Source organism: Gobius niger (assembly GCF_951799975.1).
Source record: "Gobius niger genome assembly, chromosome: 22".
In the NCBI taxonomy this organism is placed as follows: domain Eukaryota; kingdom Metazoa; phylum Chordata; class Actinopteri; order Gobiiformes; family Gobiidae; genus Gobius; species Gobius niger.
Window position 1 is genome coordinate 8,291,272 of NC_136873.1, and position 17,643 is coordinate 8,308,914.

The 17,643-nt window shown below is 41.7% G+C and overlaps 1 protein-coding gene across 1 annotated transcript; it reads right to left on the reverse strand.

Moving 5' to 3' along the window:
• Positions 1 to 1,139: 1,139 nt before the first annotated feature.
• LOC306981281 (myosin heavy chain, fast skeletal muscle-like) lies at positions 1,140 to 11,484 on the reverse strand. The gene is made up of 39 exons (XM_079580847.1): positions 11,260 to 11,484; positions 11,026 to 11,169; positions 10,223 to 10,379; positions 10,097 to 10,124; positions 9,902 to 10,022; positions 9,730 to 9,822; positions 9,591 to 9,654; positions 9,284 to 9,382; positions 9,087 to 9,190; positions 8,452 to 8,590; positions 8,227 to 8,345; positions 7,996 to 8,145; positions 7,747 to 7,917; positions 7,374 to 7,677; positions 7,227 to 7,306; positions 7,067 to 7,154; positions 6,866 to 6,983; positions 6,666 to 6,789; positions 6,455 to 6,591; positions 6,130 to 6,385; positions 5,806 to 6,048; positions 5,404 to 5,580; positions 5,169 to 5,314; positions 5,006 to 5,096; positions 4,531 to 4,920; positions 4,321 to 4,447; positions 4,132 to 4,250; positions 3,853 to 4,049; positions 3,587 to 3,770; positions 3,343 to 3,508; positions 3,130 to 3,254; positions 2,723 to 3,031; positions 2,445 to 2,648; positions 2,236 to 2,361; positions 1,980 to 2,150; positions 1,802 to 1,906; positions 1,525 to 1,620; positions 1,309 to 1,440; positions 1,140 to 1,239 (listed from the first exon to the last, which is right to left on the reverse strand). Exons 1-39 carry the CDS (start codon positions 11,467 to 11,469, stop codon positions 1,225 to 1,227), a joined length of 5,829 nt encoding a protein of 1,942 aa, XP_079436973.1. The 5' UTR covers positions 11,470 to 11,484; the 3' UTR covers positions 1,140 to 1,224.
• Positions 11,485 to 17,643: the final 6,159 nt, after the last annotated feature.

A 17,643-nucleotide genomic window follows, 5' to 3' on the forward strand; every position in this document is an offset into this window, starting at 1 on the left:
CCAAGGTTAGACTATCGGCCGGATCCTTCTCTCCAGCACCCTGGAGTAGACCTTACCGGGGAGGCTGAGGAGGGTGAGAATTTAGATTGTACCAAATTAGTTATAGAACTAAACTTAGCTTAGGTTTAAGCTTATATTATTTGAGATCTATTTTTCTGTCCAATTGTAAATTTAATCAATTTGTTTATTAAACTAAGGCTCTTTAAACTTTTGCCTGAACGTTGCACTCGCTCTGGGTCTCATTCTTAAATACGTTAGTTATTGGTTTTGTATTGTTTTGCAACACTCAATTAATTAGATGAACATTCGTGGTATCCACCTGTGAGTAAACCGAACCCAGGCACCCACCATTCTCGGATAAGTCCTACATATATTATTATTATAATACAATTATTAGGTGCTACAATTATTATATATGTTTTAAAGCTGTAAAGCCCCTCACCACACACTTTATACACTTTTCTCTTCTTTTTTTTTGCCTTATAAGATTTTTAGATTCACATTACAGTCGTGGGGATGGAAACATTGTGAGCAGCTCTCGTCTCCACTGTGTGTTTGTTCAAACTGAGAGACAATCTTAGCTACGACCAAAGTTTTATCGTAGCAGTTTCCGCTGCAGAAGGTGAATGTTTAGCTCAGGCGAGTGCCACATGCTAACGGGGTTTATTTTTGCAGAAAAATTCAGTCATGTTTGTGAGTGAATTCAGTTTGTGTGTGTTGATTTTGCCGTGTGGCTGCACACCACACACTATGACCAAAACTGTTAGATGTTTTGTTTCCATGTGTGGTGTCTGTAAGGTTTGAGAAATCTGCCCACACTTTTAAATCTTGCCGTGTGTTTCCTAGTGACATCTGTCTCTCTTTGGCTTTACGCTTAAGTAACACGCTGGGTTAAAAAGACTGGAGGTACTGAATAGTAAAGCAATCTAGCAGAAAAAGTTGATCAGCTTTTCTTTCCAGAATCAAGTGTTTCTGAAGGCCAGCACTGGGACCTGCTCCTATGAGCTGAGTCTGGTGTTAAGTCTTGTGCAACAGCCTTTGTGTTTAGTAGTTTTTCTTCAAAATGATCAATGCTGATGATTTATTGTTTGTTTTTTCTTAAATCTGATAAAGTACAAAAAACAAAGAGGATTTTATATCGGCTTTATTGAAGTTTTACACAGAGCTACCTAAGTTGTCATATTTTATGAACATTTACCAGCTTCATTTTTTACATGTAGACGGCTACTCAGATTCACCCTGGAGAAGAAGTGCATTCAATCAATTTTTATTCACTTTCTGTTATAGACATTTTTTGTAAATCCTTACCTTTCCGGCATCACGGCTCTTGACTCTGAGCTTGTTGACCTGGGACTCTGCGATATCAGCACGCTCCTGAGCTTCTTCAAGTTCATGCTGAACCTTCCTGAGCCTGGACATGTGAGTGTTGGCTTGTTCCTCCTGAAAATGTTGAATGTTTATTTGTAAACATCCATAAACAACATGCCATATGAAGTTTCTTTCTTTCTTTTTTTCACAACTCACAGACTCCTCAGATTGTCTCTTGTAAGCCTTGACTTTGAGCTGCAGTTTGTCCACCAGATCCTGGAGTCTGGTCATGTTCTTCTTGTCCTCCTCCGTCTATGCATGAGTATATAGGAAAGGTGGTGAATAAACGATTTGTAATTTACATATTGTAATTTAAAAAGTGTGATTGTAGTATTGCAGCTCTGCAACAGTTTACTGGTAATGAATACTGCCTGAATGGTGCAGTGCAAAGGAGTGGGAGAAAATATCTTCCCCAAGTCGAGTGAGAACTTACCTGGTAGGTCAGCTCCTTGACTCTCCGCTCATATTTACGGACTCCTTTAACAGCATCAGCTCCACGCCTCTGCTCACCTTCAACTTCCGACTCCAACTCACGCACCTTTTAATAAGAAGGGTTATGATAATCATCTCCATACATGCAATTCTAGAGTCTTATTTCAGCAGACACTCACCCTGGACTCCAGTTTCTGGAGTTGCTTCTTGCCTCCCTTCATGGCCAGGTTCTCAGCCTCATCCAGACGGTGCTGCAGGTCCTTGACAGTGACCTCCAGGTTCTTCTTCATCCTCTCCAGATGAGAGCTGGTGTCCTGCTCCTTCTTCAGCTCCTCAGCCATCATGGCGGCCTGAAATGTTTCCACAGTAAGTTCATACTGCCATAAACAGTGTACTGTTGTACAGTGTACTCTGCTGTTGGACATGTGAGCTCACATCAGTGATGGCCTTTTTGGCTTTCTCTTCAGCATTTCTTGCTTCCTGAACTGAGTCATCCACTTCACCCTGAACCTGGACCAGATCAGACTCAAGCTTCTTCTTGGTGTTCATAAGACTGGTGTTCTGTTAGAATAATGTTAAAAATAGTTTGTGTATTTACATGTATTTTGCACCATACTTTCTCACAGTAATTGTTCTTTCCAAACCTGAGAGTGAAGCAGTCCAACACGCTCGCTAGCATCCACCAGCTCTTGCTCAGCCACTTTACGTGCTCTCTCTGTCTGCTCCAGGGCAGCTCTCAGCTCCTCAATCTCGGCCATCATCAGGCCATTTCTGCGCTCCACCATGGCGACCTGCTCCTTCATGTCTTCTTGTCCTCTGACGGCATCATCAAGGTGCAGTTGGGCATCCTGACCACAGAGAAACATTGTATGAAAATATTCTCCAGCATAATCTTTAATTGAACTTGCATCAGTTCTCTGACCTTGAGCTGGCCCTGGACGTTCCTGAGCTGTTTCATGGATTCAGCTGCCTGTCTGTTGGCGTGGCTCAACTGAATCTCCATCTCGTTCAGGTCTCCCTCCATCTTCTTCTTGATTCTCAGAGCATCATTCCTGCTCCTGACCTCAGAATCCAGGGTGCTCTGCATGGAGTCAATGATCCTCTGGCTGTTCCTCTTGATCTGCTCCATCTCCTCGTCCTTCTCTGACAGCTTCCTGTCAATCTCCCCTTTGACCTGGTTCAACTCCAGTTGGACACGAAGAATCTTGGCCTCTTCATGTTCCAGTGTGCCCTAGAAATGCCATTGTACTTGTGTTTTCATTCATTCATATATGGAAATAATATTTGCAATTGCCTATATAACACATTTCTCTAATGATGAAATGTTACCTCAGCTTCCTCGAGGGCAGTCTGGATTTCAGATTTTTCAGATTCTACTGTCTTCTTGGACTTCTCCAGCTCATGAATGCTTTTTCCAGTCTCTCCGATCTGCTCAGTCAAGTCAGAGATCTCCTCTGAATAGGAAACAAGAATCAACCTTGCTTACTGTGCAGCTACAATGATTGTATAGTGTTGTATATCCCAAAATGTCGGTGTACATACGCTGCAGGTTCTTGTTCTCTCTCTTCATGGTCTCCAGCTGATCCAGGGCCTCCTCATAAGAGTTCTTCATCTTAAAAAGTTCAGTGCTCAGAGACCGAGCCTCTTTCTGGGCTCCCTCCAGTTCAGCTTGGCCTTCCTCAAACTTCTGCTTCCACTCTGAGAGGACCTGGAAATATTAGATTCGAGTTTACATGAATGAGAGAGAACATCCATCTGTTTTTGTGTGTTTTAATTCATTTTTTACTTTGTCAAAGTTCCTCTGCTTCTTGTCCAGATTGGCAGCCAGAGCATTAGCTCTCTCCACATCAATCATAAGGTCCTCCACCTCACCCTGCAGCCTCTGTTTGGTCTTCTCCAAAGATGCACACTTTGAGTTCACAGCCTCAATGGATTCCTCAGCGTCCTGCAGGCGCTGGGCCAGTTTTTTCCTGTGATGAAGGACATACAAAGAGAATCAACTTAAGATAACTATGATCCTTAGAGTTCTACTAAAAGAATCATTCCACTTACTTGGCCTCCTCCAGCTCCTCAGTGCGCTGAATGGCATCGGTCTCATATTTAGCTCTCCACTGAGCCACTTCACTGTTGGCCTTGGACATTCCTCTCTGGAGCTCAGCCTTGGCCTCCTGCTCCTCCTCAAACTGCTCCCTGAGCAGATCACAGTCGTGACGGGCAGACTGGACTCCATGAGCCAGGGCATTCTTGGCCTGTAGACATTAATAATCAGTGTGCAGCAGTCATTTGAAGATATTTTTGAGCTTACTGGCTAAGTGATAAGATTGTTCATACCTTGACTTCTTCCTCAACGTGTCTCTTCAGCTCTTCAATCTGCTGAGTGAAAGCCTGCTTGCCTCTGGTCAGCTGAGAAACAAGAGCTTCCTTCTCCTCAATTTGACGTGAGAACTCACCTGTAATTGCAGCCTCATTTAGTTCATCGATGGGATTTAAAACTAAAACACGTTCAGTTTAGGACCATACCATTCTCTGTCTGGAGCCTGGCCCTCTGTGCACTTGAGTCATTCAGCTGGCGGACATTCTCATCGTTTTTGGTCTTGAGCTCACTCAACTGATCCTCAAGAGTTCTGCACATTTTCTCCAGATTGCCCTGTCAGGATACAATGTTTTAAGTTTCACTATAGTGACAAGAGTAAAAAATCACAGTTAAAATCACAGAGAGGAGCAGTTTACCTTAGACTTAGCCACACCCTCCATGTTGCTGGAGAGATCATCAATTTCCATTTTGTACTCGCTCTTCTCCTTCTCCAGCTTCTGCTTGACACGCTGGAGGTTGTCGATCTGCTCTCCCAGCTCAGCAACACTGTCGGCCTGCTTCTTGCGCAGAGCTGAAGCCGTGGCCTCATGCTGCAGAGTGGACTCTTCAAGATCACGACGAAGCTTCTGGAATTCAGCCTCACGTTTCTTGTTCAACTCAATCTGAGCAGCTGTGGCTCCACCAGCTTCCTCGAGTCGTTCACTGATCTCCTCGAGTTCTCTGGAGAGGTCTGCTCTCTGCTTCTCCACCTTTGCACGAGCTGCTCTCTCAGCCTCGATCTCCTCCTCCAGCTCCTCAATGCGAGCCTACATTTCATCACAGACCATAGGATCAACATGTTTCCTCGTGTGAACCAAAACACTGTCAAACTGAAGCAGCACCACTTATTACCTGAAGCTCTTTGATCTTCTTCTGAAGCTGGGCACCAAGAGACTGCTCATCCTCAATCTTGCTGAGCAGCTGACTGGTCTCAAAGTCCTTCCTAAAAGAAAGTACAACTTTCTCATTTTTGTGTTATTAAACAAAAGACCATTTGATTAAATGTAAGAAATACTTTTTGATCTTCTCATCAGATTGCTGCTTGTCATTTTCCAGGTCCATGATGGATTCCTGGGCCAGTTTCAGGTCTCCCTCCAGCTTCCTTTTGGCTCTCTCAAGGTCCATGCGGAGCTTCTTTTCTTGCTCCAGAGAACCCTCAAGCTATCAAACATTGTAATGTTTTAATAATTGAGGTAGTAGTATAATAGTTTTGACTATACAGCATATATGATAAACTTTGACAGCCTCACATCATCGACTTGCTGTTCCAGCTTGGTCTTGGCCTTGGTCAGAGTGTTGACTTTGTCTTCCTCTGCCTGGAGGTCATCCAGAGTTTGCTGGTGGGACTCTTGGAGGGCTTTCTTCTCTTTGGTCAGCTTGGCAATAGCCTCATCTTGAGAGGCCATCTCCTCTGTAAGATTTTTGACCTGAAAAAGCATTGACATATTGTCACTTTTTGAAACAATTTTACTGTAAGAGCATTTCGTTATCATGTCATAATTCTTCAATTTAACCTGCTCTGTTTACATCTATGTTTGTTCATTTCACATATTTAGTTCATTCAAAAATGGCATTAATACATTTACAACAAAACTGCCAAGCCAGTGCAGTTTGAATGAAAAGGAGCGTTTTAAATATACAGACAAACAAACCTTGTTCTCAGTGGCATGTTTCTCTTTCTCCACTTTAGCCAAGGTGAGCTCCAAGTCGTCGATGTCTTTCTTCAGCTCAGAGCATTCATCCTCCAGCTTCCTCTTCTTTGCAGTCAGCTCAGCATTGATTTCCTCCTCATCCTCCAGTCTCTCAGTTGTCTCTTTGAGTTTGGCTTCAAGTTGGATTTTGCTTTTGATGAGGCCCTCACACCTCTCCTCTGCATCAGAGAGGTTTTCACCCTCCTATATGAGATGCATAAAGATGAACATGTTAGGTTCTCAGAGGTTTTCTTTGAAATTACTATTGTTTCATTTCTTGCTGACCGATGCCACTTGCAGCTGCAGATCATTCTTCTCCTGCAGGAGGGAAACCATTTTCTCCTCCAGCTCCTTCTTCTTAGCCAGAGCAGCTGCCAGGTCAGTCTTCATCTTTTCATAGTTCTCCTTCATTTGCTGGAGCTCCTTCTCGGTCTCAGCGCTCTGCAGGAGAGGCTTGATCTTGAAATACAGCTTCAGCCATGGCCAGTTTTTGACATTCATGAAGGAGCGAATATTGTACTGGATGGTGTAGAGAGATTCTCTGTAAGCAGAAAAGAATTGATCAATACTTCATTGACATTATGAATTCTTTAGTGGAATTTATCTGTACCTTCTCTCCATCATCTTGACAAAGACCTTCCTCATAACATAGCCTCTGCAGAGAGCCTGAGTCATGGTCACCAGCGAAGCCAGTTTCTCATCTCTCATCTCCTCCAGCTGACCCAGCAGACCAGCTTTGAAGAACACCTATTACAACATTGAGTGATGAAACATTGGTAAATAATGATAAATCACAATAACAGTTTAAACTGAATATAGACCTTGGTGTGTCCAAACATGTACTGAGTGTGGTCCACATCAATGGAGCCAAGCAGCTTCTCTGAAGCTTTCTTGTTGTCAATGAACTGTCCCTCAGGGATGACACTGGCATTCAATACTTTGTATCTGAGAAAGTTGTTGTTTTAGTATTCTGTTCCTTTGTTTTGCTTTCAACTTCTTCAATTTGAAATGTAAAAAGTACCTCTGCTTGAAGTCACCATAGAGGACTCTGCTGGGGAAACCCTTTCTGCAGATTCTGATGCCCTCCAGCACACCATTACACCTCAGCTGGTGGATGACCAGGAAGTTCTCCATAAGACCTGAAGTTGAATGTATAATACTTTTATTATTAAAATGATGTTCATAGATCACACAGATCCACTAAAAAAAAAGGGATACTCGCCTGGGGTTTTAGTTTCATTGGGAATCAAGCAACGCACAAAGTGAGGGTGAGTGCTCCTCAGGTTGGTCATCAGCTTGCCCAGGTTCTCCTGATGATCATAATATAAGGAATTATGGCACATTTCTTTCAAGTAATATCACATCAAAGGTCAAAAACATACTCTGAAGAGGGCTGACACAGTCTGGAAGGAACCACCCTTCTTCTTGCCACCCTTCTTGCCACCAGCAGCAGCAGCCTCAGCTAGAAAAATATATTTGATTATTTTTCTGTGTCATATCATGTTCCAATTTGTAAAAGATGTACTTACCTTCTCCTCCATGGGTGGCATACAGGAGAACCAAGAGTTTGTTTGCAGACTTCTGGTAGAGCTGAATAACTGAGTCGTTCAGAGGGTCCTTGTTCTTGTCCAGCCAGCCAGCGATATTGTAGTCGACTGTGCCAGCGTAGTGGACCAGGGAGAAGTGAGCCTCAGCCTTGCCTTTGCCTGGTTTAGGTTTCTCAAAGGCTTTGGTCTTGCCCAGATGCTGGTCATGCAGCTTGTTCTTGAATGTTGTATCAGAGGCCTTGGGGAACATGCACTCCTCCTCAAGGATGGCAAAGATTCCCATTGGCTGTCAAGAATTATCTTATGTTAATGAAATGCATACTTTTTTATTCATGTTACAAATGTTTCAGATTACCTTCTCAATAAGCTCAATGCAGGCCGCCAAGTCCATACCAAAGTCAATGAACTCCCACTGAATGCCCTCTTTCTTGTACTCCTCTTGCTCCAGAACAAACATGGTGTGGTTGAAAAACTGTTGCAGTTTCTCGTTGGTGAAGTTGATGCAGAGCTGCTCCAAGCTGTTGAACTACAAATCAAAGGTAAACTACTATTGCACTTCATAGCAATAGTGAGTAAGCCTGTTTCATGATAGTGATAAACTTACATCAAAGATCTCAAATCCAGCAATATCCAGCACTCCAATGTAGAAGTTTCTTGGCTGCTTCGTGTCCAACATCTCATTGATGCGGATAACCATCCACAAGAACATTTTCTCATAGACAGACTTGCACAGAGCACTGACAGAATTGTTGACCTTGACATAAGAAGAAAGTAATAAATCACAAAAGTAGAGAATGTAGTGATATTATATTTGTGTATTTCAGTAATGCTTTACCTGTGGGACGGTTTGACCTTTGGTCACCATCTCATTTCCGACTTTGACTCTTGGGTAGCACAATGCTTTGAGCATGTCCGCAGAGTTTATGCCAAAGAGGTAGCAGATCTTGTCAGCCACTGAAAAAGGTTAAATAAATTAGGTTAAATATTGGTTAAACAGGTTTAAACATAGGATATTCTAACCTTCCATTAAGAACTGTCATATAGATCTTATTGTAATTACCCTCAGTGCCGTCAGGCTCAGCCTGCTCCTCGCGCTGTTTCTGCTTGAATTTCAAGTTGCCGTGATGCATCACAGCACCAGTCAGCTTGTAGATGTTAATCTTCTCCTCGGCATTGAAGCCCAAGATATCAATGGCAGTCTGAACAAAGATTGAGCAACATTTATATCTTCTTTACTGTTGTAAACTGTATGTACAAGCAAACAGAAAATGTGGAATGTGTATGGAAAATAACTCTGATTAAAGCCTACTGCACACCACTCTGCACGGCCACATGGTGGTGCTGCTGCACTAAAGCTAATGTTGTGTAAGTAACACACAACAATGCTCTCAGGATTCTATTGAAAGTCCCTCGCTGAACAAGTGCCAGTCAGCTGTTCATGCAGAATAATGTGACCACATTAAACGCATCTAAAGAAATGTTGCATATAAAGTTAAGATGAGACTCATGGACTCACAAAATGAAATGATAACTGTTCTTATGAGCCCTGACCAGAGCAATGTCATGTCCAGGTGCTTTGGAGACACTGGAGAAATTGCTTATACGGACTATAGTGTGGTATTGTCTGCATTTCCTCAGCCTGTCTGTTTTCAGTGGTTGATTGATTGTCATGTTGAGTTGTATTTTCTCCTTTACATCAGTTGCAATGAACTCCTCCACATCATCGATGCTCTTGACGGTAATTTCACCCTGGCTGATCATCGGATAGTCGTAAGGGTTGGTGGTGATCAAAAGGGCCTCTGACGGACAAATGTTGAAAAACTCAGTTTAAGTACAGTGTTTTAAACCGTAACCTCTGTACTAAACATGTGGCATTATGTGACATGACATACCCAGCAGGTGAGGCTGGTGGCCTGTCATGAGCTGGTAGAAGATGTGGTAGCTCCTCTCAGCCGACAGCTGGAAGGTCACACGGGACTTCTCCAGCAGGTCTGTGCAGAGAAACATTACAATAAACTAACCATTTGAGTTAGTATCCCCATTACAGTGTTTGTTTTTGTAATATATTTAAGTTCTATAGTAAAAACAGACGAAAAAATCTAAGTACCATTTATTTTCCCTGTTTTTAATGATATTAGTGCAATAAAAACATATGAAGTCACTCTTTCTTGAAAACACATTTGCTCATTTTAAACTTACATGTTTCAATATCAGCTGAAGCGAGTTTGCCAGTGGTGCCAAAATGAATCCTGATGAATTTACCCTGAATTTGAAAGAAATGTTAATGAACTCCTGTGGTTTGAATGTGTACTTTAGTGTGACATGTGTATATACTCACGAAACGAGAGGAGTTGTCGTTCCTCACAGTTTTGGCATTACCGTAAGCCTCCAGCAGAGGGTTGGCAGCGACAATCTGATCCTCAAGAGATCCCTGAAATGGAGAAGTTTGGGTGCAACATTACCCCCTTCATAACTGATGTATTTGTCTGTCTGTATTTGACAGGGTTTACCTGGATTTTGCTGCCAGCACCAGGTGGAGGGGCATCCTTTTTAGCTCCAAGTGCTGCAATTGTTGCAAAGTACTGGATGACACGCTTGGTGTTGACAGTTTTTCCGGCACCGGATTCTCCGCTGGTTTAGGACAAGCATATTTTAAAAACTGATACTTTTCAATTATTCTTGTCATCTGTGCCTTCTCTACTTACGTAATCAGAACAGACTGGTTCTCACGATCTGAAACATTCATTTGAAATATTTCATGTTGATGTTTAGAATATTAATTATAAACAAACAAAAAACATTCTTATTTTTTTTCACGTGTTGTGTCTCACCAGTGTTCATGAACTGATAGGCATTGTCAGAGATGGAGAAGATGTGGGGTGGGGCCTCAATCCTCTTCTTGCCTCTGTAGGCTCCTACACAGGTTGCATCGTACACAGGAAGCCACTTGTAGGGGTTCACCACGACGCAGAACAGCCCAGAGTAGGTCTGAAGCAAAGCAAGTTTATTTAGAGAGCTCAGTTCAAACATAAGGCAAATCACAATTAAATTACAAGAAAGCAAATCAAAGCAATGAAACATCAACCCGTGTTTTGTCCTGACTCTGGGAACCACCAGGAGACCCCGCCCTGAAGTTCTCAGGGCTTGAGACGGTTCATACGGCTCTAACATGTCAGAGATGTACTTTGGTGCTAAACCATGAAAACACTTGTAACAAGCAGAGCTGTTTTAAATTCTATCCTCTGAGCGACAGGAAGCCAGTGCAGAGACCATGTTTAAGGAAAAAATCTTGTCCCATAGAAAGCAAATTTCTAGTTTATATATCCGCCAGCTTTCATAAGGAGAAGTTTGAGTTACTCCCTCAGCCATGTTGACAAGATTGTCGTCACTGTTGTAATAATTCAAAATAAAAAAAATATTTAAACGTCTTGGTTCACTTAAAAGAAGAGAATAAAATCATATCCAAGACATATGCCAAAAATGATTAAAAAGAGAATAAAGAGGCGAGCATCAGCAGCAAACTGAGACACGTCTGCACTCTTGAGAAGCAGGAAGTAGTAAGAATAAAAGACACAAGTAATGAGTGTGTGGTTCTATTACTCTCTGTGGATCTACTGTAGAAGATTAAACTTACGTAGATCATCCATGAGGCATAACGCTCTTTGAGGTTATACAACACAGACGGCTCGTTGAGGTGGGTCATCATGGCCATGTCCTCCATCTTGTCATACTTGGGAGGGTTTCTGGCGTGGATGTCGTCCTCTTTGACAACGACAGTCTAAAGACGGCACATTTGCATTATTATACATCACCCGTTCAAAATTGTTGAACTCAAAATATTCTATTTTTGAAATATATAGAAACGTGCCTTTCCACCGGCTCCTTCAATCTCACATGTGGCTTTACCACCCTCTCTTTTGGTGACTTTACATTTGAGGTACATCTCAGCCTCGTCGATACAAAAGAAGGCCGTTTTGGCATCGAAGGGGGAGGTTTGGGCCTCAATCCTCTCCCTCTCTGGCTTCCGGAGGTAAACAGCCGCCGGGCCATACTGCTCCATCTCCGCGTCCGTGCTCATGGTGGCACGTAGGTTGTGTCTGCACAATTATTCATACGTCAACAAAACAAATTCTGTTTCATAAAAATGTTCAATCTAATGGTACCTTTTCTACTACAGAAGAAATGAGGCTCTGGGCCGGGTAGATGTCAGCTGGCTGTGTGACATTAAGATGAAAAAACATTATTACAAAATATTAAGCATTAAAATAAACAAGGCTGTCCATTTTTATAGAAAAAGAAAACAGTTCATTTGCAAAAACAGAAAAGTACCAGTGAAAAATATCAAGGTATGCTTGTAAGTTTGTCTTTGTGTAGAAGTGTCCCGAGCTCATTTAGTGCCATCATTTGTACTTAGAGCTGGGTCGAGTAGCCAAAATATTTACTAGAAAGTAAGAGTAGTGTTGCTTTGAAATTATTTTACTCAAGCACAGTTAAAAAGTAGTGACCCAAACAATAACTTAAAGGTGCATTATGCAACTTTCTCTGCAGGGAAAAAAAGTAGATATTTGTGTATGTATTACTTAGTTGTGACCCATCTGTATGAGTGGTCAGCATGGCGCCTTTACTTTCCGTCAGAGTGGTCTCTATGACTCTCCAGGGTCAACTATTTGGAAGGTTTTCACTGCTGACGGACCCTCTGTTGTATAGGCCGTCGTGATGGAAAGTAAAGAAGCCATGCTGACCACTCATACAGCTCGGTCACTACAAGGTCAAATACGCACGACAACCAACTTTTTTCCCTTGCATTAAAAGTTGCATAATGCAACTTTAAGTAAAAGTAAACTACTTGAAGAAAACTTGAGTACTGTGAGTAACTGTTTTAAAATTACTCACAGCACTCAAGTACTGTGATCTTTATTCTAAAGAATAAAGATCACAAGACGAACTATATACTACTATTGTATAGTACATACTACTATTGAAAATACAATAGATGTATTGAAAATACAACTGAAAATACAATAGATGAAGCTTTTGCTGCTTAAATATTTACTCACAATGGAAAAAGAAACAATTATTTTTACTCAGTAGGAAACAGATACTGTGTGTGTTTGTGAGTGAGGATGTTGAATCTGATCTCAAGGCAAATCAAATCTACCAGTACAAATAAAATAACCTTGAAAATGGAGGATTTATCTGTTATTGCAAATGAACTTGTTCAGTGTCTAATGGGAACAGCTGTAAATGTATAGACCGTCCTTAGCTTTTTTTTAATGTCTAGCCCTCAAATATAGCAATAAACTATTTTCTTTTATTTTTCTCTTCAAAATACACAGCATCTCACTTAAATAAAAAGTCATAAACAAGCACCAATATTGAAAACCATCAATGATAACATAAGTCACATAAAGCTCCGTGTGTTCACTCACCTGCCTTAGATGCCTGTCAGTTAAGAGCCCAAGTCCTTTGCAGTGGTTTTATACAGACATCATCTGCCCCATCAGCAAATGAGGTCCATTTAATTTGGTCAGGAATCCTGCACACCACGTTGCTTCATAGTGATACATTACAGCATCATCAGCAATCAGGTTTTATTTTACTTACTGAATGTGTACTTTTTCTGTGTCTTTGCTTTATCTTTGTTAATATCATTACGGAATTATTAAAAATCAAAATCTTAATTCAATACAGAACACACATGTACATTGCCTTTTTTGGGATATATAAATGTAATAATGTGCATTTATATATTTCATAAATACTAAAATACTGTAGATGTGTGGAACATTTTCACTGTAATCTTTTTTGCTTTGAAATACTTAAGTTGGTTAGTATCTTCAGTATGTAAAGTTATAAACTATCTAAGTAAATGGATTTGGATCACAGTGAACAAAGTTAAAATAATCCATCCTAATGAAATACAAACTTGGCTCCCGCTCGATCCGATTTTACTGCCAGCAATGTTCAAATGTGGATGGGAATCAAAATGCCACGGTGTGTAGTTACATGACAGGCAAATATCTGGAATAAAATTCACCCATCTACTTTCCTTTGAGAGCAATAACAGGCTGCTAATGAATGCACTCACTAAGTCTTCTCCACCGGATTGTTCATGAAAGGGATTCCTCTGTAAGCCTGGCCATGTCAGCTATTTCTGTGGCTGCACTGACTTTTTATTTGTCGTCACGCCAGCATATCAAATGATATCGCTCTGGACCAAAATAAATTGGGTAAACAGAATGGTAGAGAGCTGTTTCTTTTTCAATGTTATCTTCATTAGAACTGAAGCTTGTTATAAACTGTAATTTTAGAGTTGCTGACAAAGCCTTTTGGATGATAGGAAACTTTGGACAATTAACGACAGAGTACTCCTGTCTGTCTGAGAGCCTACACTGACTTTATAAATATACTTCCCAAACCATGACCAAAACAGGAGCAATGTCTCTTTCTTGTTGTGCCAGCTACAAGGCCATGACCGACCAGAGGGGCTCATCCTTTGACTTATGAAAGCAGATTCATTTCCAAAATGGGATGACATTTGACATAATGCATGTAGTCAGGCCCCCCCAAAAAATGTCTTATTTTTAACTAAAACAATTGATGTTACATGTAAATGAAATGTCCTACTTAAAATCTGCTCAACTACTGAACATTATTTATTTTAGAAGAAAATGGTTTGCCCCCCAGCGCACGCACTGTACGTGGTTCCGCAGCGGGAAAAGTCCATACAGTGCCTCCCAAAAGTACTAATACACGATGAACTTTTAAAATTTTTTGTCATGTCATGTCACCACCATGAACAAAGGTATTATTTTGAATTTTTTACTGAAAGTTCACAAACAAGAAACAGACAACCGTGAAGTGAAAGTAAAATGATACATGACTCTGTTATTGTGCATTAAATTGCCTTTATAACATTCCTCATGACTCCAGAATATTCACACCTTGCCCTAACCATTAAATAGAGGCCACATGTGTGCAATCTACTCTCAGTGTAATTACAGCTGTTCTTTTAGGCCCTCAGAGCTATGGTCGGAGTGCATTGGTCACTAAACATCATGAAGGAGCACCAGAGAGGTCAGGGATAAAGCTGTGGAGAAGTTTAAAGCAGCATTAAGTTATACAAAGATTTCCCAAGATTTAAACATCTCACGGAGCAACTGTTCAATCCATCATTCGGAAATGGAAAGAGTAAAGCACCACTGCCAACTTACAAAGACACGGCCGTCCACCTAAACTAACAGACCGAACAAGGAGAGCACTGGTAAGAAAGTCTCTAGATGTGCATATCTTGTAGAGTCATACCCCAAAAGACTTGCTCCTGTTATCGCACCAAAGTTAAGACCACTCGCGCTGTTAATACTAGTAGCCTCAGACCTCTCACCAAGGCACTGTCATCTCATAGTTCCTTAAACACTCAGCCCCCTACCACAGTAAACATGGCCCTTTTAAATGTCCGCTCTCTGCCGAATAAGTCTTTTATTGTAAACGATTTGATTTTAGATATTAATCTTGATTGTTTTTAACTGAAACCTGGCTGGGTGCGGATGCAAATGCCATTCTTGCCTCCCCACCTAATTATAGCAGTGCCTTTTCTGTGAGGAGTTTGCAGACACTATCAGATGTAATTTTTTATCTTCCCAACGTAACACGGTTCTAAATACATCTGATGGTCTATTTGTTCCAGAGGAAACACTGGACAGTTTTGTCCTGGTTAATGCTGAGATGCTTGATAAGGTTTTCTCCTCAGTGAGGCCAACCACATGCCTTTTGGACCCGGCCCCAACCCCGTTTTTTAAAACATTTCATGGATCTTTTAGAGACGAGCTTCTAAACATGATGAATTGCAGAGCAATTCAGTTCAAATTCAATTTGAATTGAAGAGCAATTTGGACTGTAAAGATTTTAACAATTTCAGACCAGTATCCAACTTACCATTTTTAAGCAAAATCTTAGAAAAACTTGTCTTTATCCAACTTAATGATTTTATTACTGCACAAAATGTCCTTGAGAAATTCCAGTCCGGCTTTAGGGTAAACCACAGCACTGAGACCGCCCTCTTAAAGATTTTAAATGATTTTAGATTAAATTATGACTCACAGAAGGTCACAGTGTTGGTTCTTCTGGATCTGAGCTCTGCCTTTGATACAGTTGACCACACTATTCTTTTAACTCGTTTAAAACACATCGGCCTCTCTGGTGCTGAACACAAATGGTTTACTTCCTCCCTCACAGACAGGACGTTCATGGTGAGTGTGGATACCTGCTCCTCTAAAGTCCATGGAATTACATGTGGTGTGCCCCAGGGAGACACAGGGTCGACTTTCACAGTTATGCTGATGATACACAGTTATACATCTCCGTGTCTCCTGATGACACCAGGCCAATGGATGCACTTTTTAACTGTATTTTAGAATCAAATTCTGGATGGCAGAAAACTTTCTCCAGCTTAACCAGGACAAAACTGAAATGTTAATCATCAGCCCTGAGGCCCAGAGAGAGAGACTTATACCAAAACTACAGTCACTGTCTATGAATCCTTCCTCACAGGTGAAGAACCTGGGTGTGATCTTTGACTCTGAGCTGGCGTTTATTCCACACAGTAAGAATATCACAAAGATAGGTTTTTATCATCTAAAGAACATAGCCAGAGTCGCCCCATTCTCTCTCGGGCCAACACAGAGACGCTCATGCATGCTTTTATCACCAGTCGTATCCACTACTGTAATGCCCTGCTTTCTGGTCTTCCCAAAAAGAGGATCTCAGGTTTACAGCAGCTCGAGTCCTGACGAAGACCAGGAGGCGGGACCACATTACACCTGACGAAGACCAGGAGGCGGGACCACATTACACCTGACGAAGGCCAGGAGGCGGGACCACATTACACCGGTTTGAGAATCGCTGCATTGGCTCTGTGTGTTTCAGGATCGATTTTAAAGTTGTTTTAATGATTTTTAAATGTCTTAATGGTCTTGGTCCTTCTTATCTTTCAGAACTGCTTTTACCTTACGAACCTTCACGGCCCCTTCGCTCCTCAGGGGTCTCCTAGTTATTCCTAAAGTCAACAAAAAGACTCATGGTGAGGCGTCTTTCCAATATTACGGCCCTCGCCTCTGGAACCACCTGAGGAGGAGCTCAGGGCTGAGGAGGAGCTCAGACCTGAGGAGGAGCTCAGGGCTGAGGAGGAGCTCAGGCCTGAGGAGGAGCTCAGGGCTGTGGAGGAGCTCAGGCCTGAGGAGGAGCTCAGGCCTGAGGAGGAGCTCAGGCCTGAGGAGGAGCTCAGGGCTGCAACGTTCATGTTTTTAAGAGCAGCTCAAGACCCACCTTTTTAGCGTAGCCTTTAACTGACTAATCTATTTAATCCTAATATATAAAATGTATATATATGGGAGGTTGTCCCAGGCGCATTGTTTTAAATGTTGTAATCTGTAAAGCACTTTGTGATACCTTTCGGTATGAAAAGCGCTTTATAAATAAAGTTTGATTGATTATTGCAGTAAAAGGGGGTTCCACAACGTATTAATTCATGCTGTAGGAATACCTTTGCCTGCCTCACTTTATTATTTTTGGAAAAATAACTGAATCATGTATCATTTTGCTTTCACATCACAGGTGTCTGATACTTGTGTGGGAACTTTCAGTAGAAAATTCAAAATAAAATATTTATGTTTATGGTATTAGTACCTTCGAGAGGCACTGGAAACCGGAAGAAACATGGGGAGAACATGCTAACATCACACAGAAAGGCCCCGTCCGGCTGGGAATCGAACCTGGGACCTTCTAGCTGTGAAGCACAAGCACTAGTATATTCCCGTGCTGCCCGCGGAGGGGGGGAAACAGGAGAGGTGCCACGGGCAGAGCGTGAACAGACTGGAGCCTCGGTTTGAGTCTGAGGCTCCGCGTTCACAGCGAAGTTTACTATGTAATGTCAAAAGTTCTAGTACAAAACATCCACCAATGAAACAGCACACAGCGAAACAGCTGTCGGGGAGAGAAAGGAAGACGGAGGCGAGTCCCGTAGAGCGCAACAGCTGCAGATTGGTAGGAGATTGCAACAGTCACAGTCAGTCTTAATATGATGATGCTGCTGTTGTAACATGAGGCTTATCTTTCGTTTTTATTGCCATGGTTTGAGAACAGGTTCACAAACTAGGAATAAAACATAACAAAGAATCTAGATAAAAAATAAGGTGTGTAGGTGTATAAAGTGATAGCAGCTGATCAAAGTGTGGACACACCACACAGTGCAATA

Bases quoted from the DNA above. Each gene is read 5' to 3' on its own strand.
- LOC306981281 (XM_079580847.1), bottom strand. From the start codon at position 11,469: ATGAGCACGGACGCGGAGATGGAGCAGTATGGCCCGGCGGCTGTTTAC. The intron at 6,049-6,129 runs GTCAGCAAGAAA...CATCTCATATAG, and splicing joins TGCAGCTGCAAGTGGCATCG to GAGGGTGAAAACCTCTCTGA. The intron at 3,771-3,852 runs GTAAGTGGAATG...CCTTCATCACAG, and splicing joins GAGGAGCTGGAGGAGGCCAA to GAAAAAACTGGCCCAGCGCC.